This window comes from Gobio gobio, assembly GCF_949357685.1.
Source record: "Gobio gobio genome assembly, chromosome: 5".
Classification (NCBI taxonomy): domain Eukaryota; kingdom Metazoa; phylum Chordata; class Actinopteri; order Cypriniformes; family Gobionidae; genus Gobio; species Gobio gobio.
This window is the reverse complement of record NC_137101.1, coordinates 15,414,277-15,421,123: the sequence shown is the minus strand read 5'-3', so window position 1 is coordinate 15,421,123 and position 6,847 is coordinate 15,414,277. Positions and strand designations below refer to the sequence as shown.

The 6,847-nt window shown below is 37.1% G+C and overlaps 1 protein-coding gene across 1 annotated transcript; it reads left to right on the top strand.

Annotated features, from left to right (window-relative positions):
• Window positions 1-2,465: 2,465 nt before the first annotated feature.
• On the top strand, window positions 2,466-5,754 carry LOC307126610 (uncharacterized protein). The gene is made up of 6 exons (XM_079817223.1): window positions 2,466-2,918; window positions 3,187-3,249; window positions 3,442-3,600; window positions 3,931-3,990; window positions 4,070-4,144; window positions 4,383-5,754. Exons 1-6 carry the CDS (start codon window positions 2,754-2,756, stop codon window positions 4,491-4,493), a joined length of 633 nt encoding a protein of 210 aa, XP_079673349.1. The 5' UTR covers window positions 2,466-2,753; the 3' UTR covers window positions 4,494-5,754.
• Window positions 5,755-6,847: the final 1,093 nt, after the last annotated feature.

Genomic DNA, 6,847 nt, shown 5'->3' with positions numbered 1-6,847 from the left:
AAAAACTTAGTCCATATCACTCAGAACCTCAGACAGGGCAAATGTTCTCCTTCCAACAGGACAATGACCCTAAGCAGACAGATAAGACAATGCAAGAGTGGCTTACGGACAACTCTGTGAAAGTCCTTGATTGATCTCTGGAAAAACCTGAAAATGTCTGTCCACTGATGGTTCCCATCAAACCTGACAGAGCTGGAGAGGATCTGAGGAGAAAAATGGCAGAAAATCGCCAAATGCATCATACCCAAAAAGACTATACTGAGTTTCAACTATACTGAGTTAAGTCCTTATGCAATGTCCTTATTTCAGTTTTCCCTTTTTTAACACTTTTTGCAAAGTTGTCACAAATCTGTTTTTGCTTTGTCATTATGATGTATGGAGTGTAGATTGATGTGAAAAAAAAGTAGTAAGATAAAGTCGTTTAACATAAGGCAGAGTCATAACAAGATGTGAAAAAAATGAAGGGGTATGAAGTAAGGGGTACAAATTTAAGTAGTCTGACGTGTAAACACAGTTACAGTGTTTGAACTACAATGATCCATCCTCACTGTTTCGGAGCCATAATCTAGTGGGCACATATTTCCCAAAACTGTTGCCTTCTTTCCATTGCTCCCTGTTCCTCTCACTCACTCTCCTGTCTAGTCAAGATGATAAAAATAAGTATAATGTAGGCAACGTAGGCAGCTTGTCTTCCCCATGAAAGCGAATGTTCCAAATCCATTAGTGTTGTTTTCTGAGATACGTTGGAAATAAAACCCAGGGTGTCAACATAAACATAGAAACTAATCCGTAAAAAATGTCTTGTTACACAAAACCTTTGGAAAGTGTGTTGATGCATAGCACTGTGGGGAAGATGCAGCACCTTTATACTGTATTTTAGCACCATGCAGGGAAACATGAGCAACCCTTGTTTCGATATATATCAATTCATAGTGTCTGCAGTGTGTGTAACATGGAAAAGTTATTTGACAGAGAAGAGACGAAAAAAATTGAAATATAACTTTTAATGATCCTGTAAAGAAGGCTTTCAGTTTATGTGCGTTAGCTTTGAGGTCATTTATATGCTAGTGTACTCCTAAGACTGATAAATATGCACATTTAAGATGTACAGTCTTTCTCTTGCATGAACTGACCAAACTATGTTGATGACTCTCCTCCACTACACAGATTTTGGACCTAATGAAAATTCTCCGCCCCCTAAAACCACCTGCATCTGACTAGCACGTAGCAAATCATGGTTTATGGCTGGGATACCCAGGGAGCCTTGATTTATGATATATGTAGACATTAAGTAGCCCAGTACATAAAGGTGAAGGTGAGATTCCTTTCATTTTTAAGCAGCTGAAACTGCTTCCTGTTTACATCGACCTACATTTCAAAGAAACAGGCTGATGAAGTGAGGATAAGACAAACTCTGTCTTTGGAAATCCCCCCCTTCCCCTCCCCAACCTTGTATTCCTTTGTATCTTCTCATTTGCTAATGCTGTGTGCATTACAATATAAACTGGAAATTCCTTGGGCATGGGGATTGCACGCCACATTTTACAATGTGTTGCTTTTTGTAAATTAATTTTTAAGGCCAAGTAGACATAATTGAAAGTTTAGTTGGAATTTGCTGTGTTAACCCAGGAAATGAGACTTAAAAAACACAAAAATATTTATTTAGCTTGTCCACTAACAAGTGGACCTACTTGCATCACTGGCGAAGTCAAAACAATTTCTGAAACATTTCCATTATAATGTAATTTGCGAACACATTTCAAATGATGTATTGTGTTTATGGAAATGTTGCTTGTGGAAATTATATTTGAAAGAGTTTTGAATAAAATAGCTGACGTCTTTGTCTTGCCAAGGCTAATTTTATAGATTGAGATTTTATAGATGATATTTACCTCAATGTCTCATTATGTCACTCACATCTCATATTTCATCTCAAGCTTTGAGTTACTAAAACTTTATTAGTGGATAAATTGTTGGTTGTGAGACTGATTACTATGCAGATTTAACTGAATCATCATATAACAAAAAGAGTAAGTCTATTTATGACGTGACAAAGTACTAACGAATGCCTTGTTTGACCTCAAAAACAAAAAAGAATGAGATGAGATGAGATATTGGAAAGTGGCCTAGATTTCAATTTCCCCTAAGTTTCCGTTAGTGACCCCTTATCACCTTATCAGATTATCAGTCATCTCGCTCCATTTCTGTTCTGAAAGATATTTAGTTTCACCTTAAACCTGCAAACTCAATATTAAATTCTTTCTAACTGTCTTTTGTATAAGTACCATTATCATGGTGTAATTTATGTTGCCATTGAACTTTCCTTGACCAAGACTGTGGTTTGCATAGAGATTTAGAATCTGGGACATCCTCAAGCCGCATAAATGTCATGACCTCGTTATAGAGTTGTATTACAATTTTGTGGTGACTTTCTTTTATTTAAGCTCCCTCGAAAAGCATGAAGCGGACAGAAAACGTTGCATTCTGCAGTGACAAACTAAGCCCAGACATGATCCCCTCTGGATACTGAACCCCACATGGATTACTTTACGGTTTGGCAGTCTGACATCATCACCTGTCTTGATCTGAACGGGTAAGGTAGATACAAAGGGAAAGGACAATGCTGACGTCACCAGGAAACTAGAATAAATACAAAGGTAAGGACCAGAGCGAAGGCAGAAGGAAGAATAGAATAAGACAGGTGTATCAGCAGGACCTCCAATCAGGAACATTCATTTAGTCACTTGGAGACAATGAATATGGCCAGTGCTTTGCAGTATTTTGTTCTGATCACAATTCTCGGCATTCCGATACACGAATGCAAGGTGGTATTCCAAGGCGGCAAGTGCATCATTGAGGGACCTTGTTTCGATCTGAACATGCTGGCGGATATAGCCGAGCGTGTAAGCAAAGATGTGGTGAGTACTCTGATCCTACTATCAACCTTGTGTTCGAACTCAAATTGCCTATTGCATGCAAATAACTGCATGCACTTGATACAAAAAGAACCAGTACAAAGTGAAAATGATATGGCCATGGAAATAATCTTGCGTGACAACAAAGGGCGGCAACTATATTAGAAAAGTAATGTGTTCATGTGCAGAATCAGTTTACTAACACGCTTTTTGCAAATGCCCTGGAGACTTTGAATATTTCAATTGATGATGGTTTTACTGATCCTATCAGAAAGCTGCAGATGGTGAGAAGATCCTCCTGAGGCACAAATTCTTTGACAAAATAAGGGAAAAGGTAAGAGGCATTGTCTGAGTTCATATTATAAGATATTGTATATCATACAATCAGCCATTCAGTGGAGAATAAAGCCAGTTATTCCAGTTACTGCATCATAAAAGTAATATGAATGCAATGAAATAAATTTGAGGCCATCTACAATTTGCTTCTTGTTTCAGAAAACTGAACTGTATCTTTTTTATTCATCAGAAAAATCTTCACATCTGTGTCTTGCCGAAAATTATTGACCTGTTCCAAAGGGTTCTCGAAGAGACAGAGAGGAAGTCATCTGTCCATCGTGGAGAAAAAAGGAACTACCATCATGAGCTTATACACATTATGGATCAACTCGAAAGCTGCGTTTATGAGGTCAGCGCATTTTCAGAATAGATATTAAACCATGTCATGTTGCATCAACGTCCCTTTGAGTGATGCAATTCACATCATATATCTCAGAGGGAAAATATGAAGCTGAAGAAAAAAAAACAGCGTGGGGTTTTCTTCACCAGCTTTGACGTTCATTCTGGCCACATGCTGGTCTTTTCATCAGGGTTAGCAATATAGCAACATTTAACCTCATTATGGACCAACTCGTTGTTTTAGTTTTTTAAACAAAAGGCCATTTCTTAAGCTTAGGGTATTCACTTAGGCCACACTAAACAACTGACTTATTTCTTTACCCCCTCTTCTTTGTTTCAGATAAAAGATAAAAGGTGTAATATGCTATATAAGGAATCTGAAAAGCTTTCCCTCCCAGAGGTAAATATTCTTGTACATATTTGAGTAAATAATGGGCAATTTTACTCAGAAGAAATTAAAACACACTTCTTCTATCTAGATTCCGGAGAAAGAAATGAACCGAAAACAGCTTGCTGTCTTACAGCTACAAAAACTGAAGAATGCCAGTGAGAGAGTAAGTATTGATCTATTGAAAGACTGTTTAAACCGGTGTGTGTGTGTGTGTGTGTGTGTGTGTGTGTGTGTGTGTGTGTGTGTGTGTGTGTGTGTGTGTGTGTGTGTGTGTGTGTGTGTGTGTGTGTGTGTGTGTGTGTGTGTGTGTGTGTGTGTGTGTGTGTGTGTGTGTGTGTGTGTGTGTGTGTGTGTGTGTGTGTGTGTGTGTGTGTTATTAACTCCATCTTCACAACTTACAGCTCAGTGATGTGCATATCCAGGAGAGGGTCATGGACGAGCTAAAAACCCTCCATCTCTACATGCGGGGAAAAGGCTTCCGGAAAAATACATACAACCCAGAAGAGGCATAGAGTTCCATGAATTCCAGCCTACAATGTGTTATGTCACATCACTCTCCGATCACTTTAAGACGTGACATTTTAAGTAGGGACAGAATAACAAGCTATCTCTTTTAAATGAGATCAAATTTGTTTTCCTGTGCTGTTGTTTCTAATACAGTATTTTAGTTGTTAATGCTTTTAGCGTAAGTGTCCTTTTTGCTTTTTTAAGTAATGAGTATTTAAACAGTATATGCATATTGCTTACGTACTTTCGGTGAAAGATTGAGTGTACTGCAGTAAACGCAGGTGATAAAATAGACCAAGTATAGATATTTTTGTTAATGAAACCACAAGAGATATGTGTTTCCTTGTTCATTTGTCTGCCCAGTAAAACCTTTCTGACATCTATGTCCATGAATTTGCTTATACGTGTCTATAAGATAAGTGTGTCTATCTATCTATCTATCTATCTATCTATCTATCTATCTATCTATCTATCTATCTATCTATCTATCTATCTATCTATCTATCTATCTATCTATCTATCTATCTATCTATCTATCTATCTATCTATCTATCTATCTATCTATCTATCTATCTATCTATCTATCTATCTATCTATCTATCTATCTATCTATTCATCCATCCTCACTTATATCTACACAAGTTCTAACAGAACTGCAGTTTGTCTCCTGTGCATTTGACACTCATGCGCCTGCGACTGATGGCATGCATGCACAAAACTCATGCGCAAGTTAAAGGCAAACAGAGTTTGCCACACATTACTTAGTGATGGTGAGATAGTGGTTCTTTAACACAATACCAAACCCATATCTAATGTAGTCTATGATTATAATCTATGATAGCTTCTTCCAAATGATAAATGAATCAGTTTTCTCAATCGCTTTGGCACATTTTTCGAAACATGTCTTAACATTCTCTAAACTGTGAGCTCAGGTGTCACAACTGTTTGCTTAAACAGTAGAATTCCATTGCATGTCTGCAAAATGTAGTTATTCAGCTAATCATTTAATTCATGGTTTATTGTGTCAGTAAATTGGCCAATGCCACCAAAATAAAAACTGGTCAAAATGTTATGGTAGCAGTTTATGTACATATTACAGTTATTACAATAACTGGGTAATAACTAGGTACTTACCCTGAACCTACCCCATTACCTTATATTAACCAGTACTCTCTTAGGTAAGTACACTGTAAGTACACGTTCTGCACGTACTGTAAAATAAAGGGCAATCAATGTTTTTTCACCAAGTAAATATTTGATTTATACAAATTTTGTGTGTTTTCTACTTTTTAGTTGACACTGTCTGTTTTCTAGACTATACAAGCTATACAATAATGTCAGTTTTGTCTACCTGAATGCTCTTGCGCTGAGCTTTTTAGATGCACATTTCAGCAGTAGGAAGAAATGTAAGAAAAGTAAATTCTGTACACAAAAAGAAAATGGACATTTGGTCACACTTTATATTAGGTGTCCTTAACTACTATGTACTTACATAGTAAAGTGCAGTGTACTTATTGTGTATTGCAAAAAACTTGTGCTGCTATTGAGATACAGGTGGTTAAGGAAGACTGTCCTCCAAAAAAAAAAAACCGACTCTACACTCTCAGAAAAAAGGGTACAGTGGAGGTACAATTTTGTTCCTTGGGGAACAAAACATATAACTACCTTTAAAGGTACACAATTGGTCAATTGGTCCTTAGGGTACAATTATACCATTGTTTTCCTCTACTTAGAGCAGGGGTAGGCTAAGTTCGCTGTCCTACACAGTTTGGCTCCAACCCTAAAAGACGTTTATAGAAGCTCTTATTGAGAATTAACAGAGGTTTAGATGTTGATGTTTTATCGAAAATTCATTTAGTTGGGCAGTTTGACTCTTGGCTTTTTATGTGAGTTTGTGGTTGTTACAGTGTTAACAAAACACATAATCTGTTCAAATCAAGAGAAGCCACAAACAAAAACTGTCATGAAGAAAAATTTTGGACTAAACTCATCACTGACTAAAATGTTAATAAATAATATTCACCAACAATAGTTTCTTGCCACAGATCAGACATTTTGAATTTTCATTTTTAAATACATTTTAAGGGGGTAAAGTTTAGACGCACACAGATATCAAGAATCAGCATATGAATCACAACAGTGGTGACATACTTAATGCTGCAATGCATGCTGTAGGGTTGGAGCTAAACTCTGCAGGACATCAGCTCTCTAGGACCGAACTTGCCTACCTCTGACTTGGGACAAAAATGTACCCTCAAGGGTACCACCCCAGTGACAGCCACTTGTACCTTTAAAGGTAAAATTTTGTACTTTTTTTTTTTTTGAGAGTGTATAGGTCGTTTTTCAAGCACCTTATTAC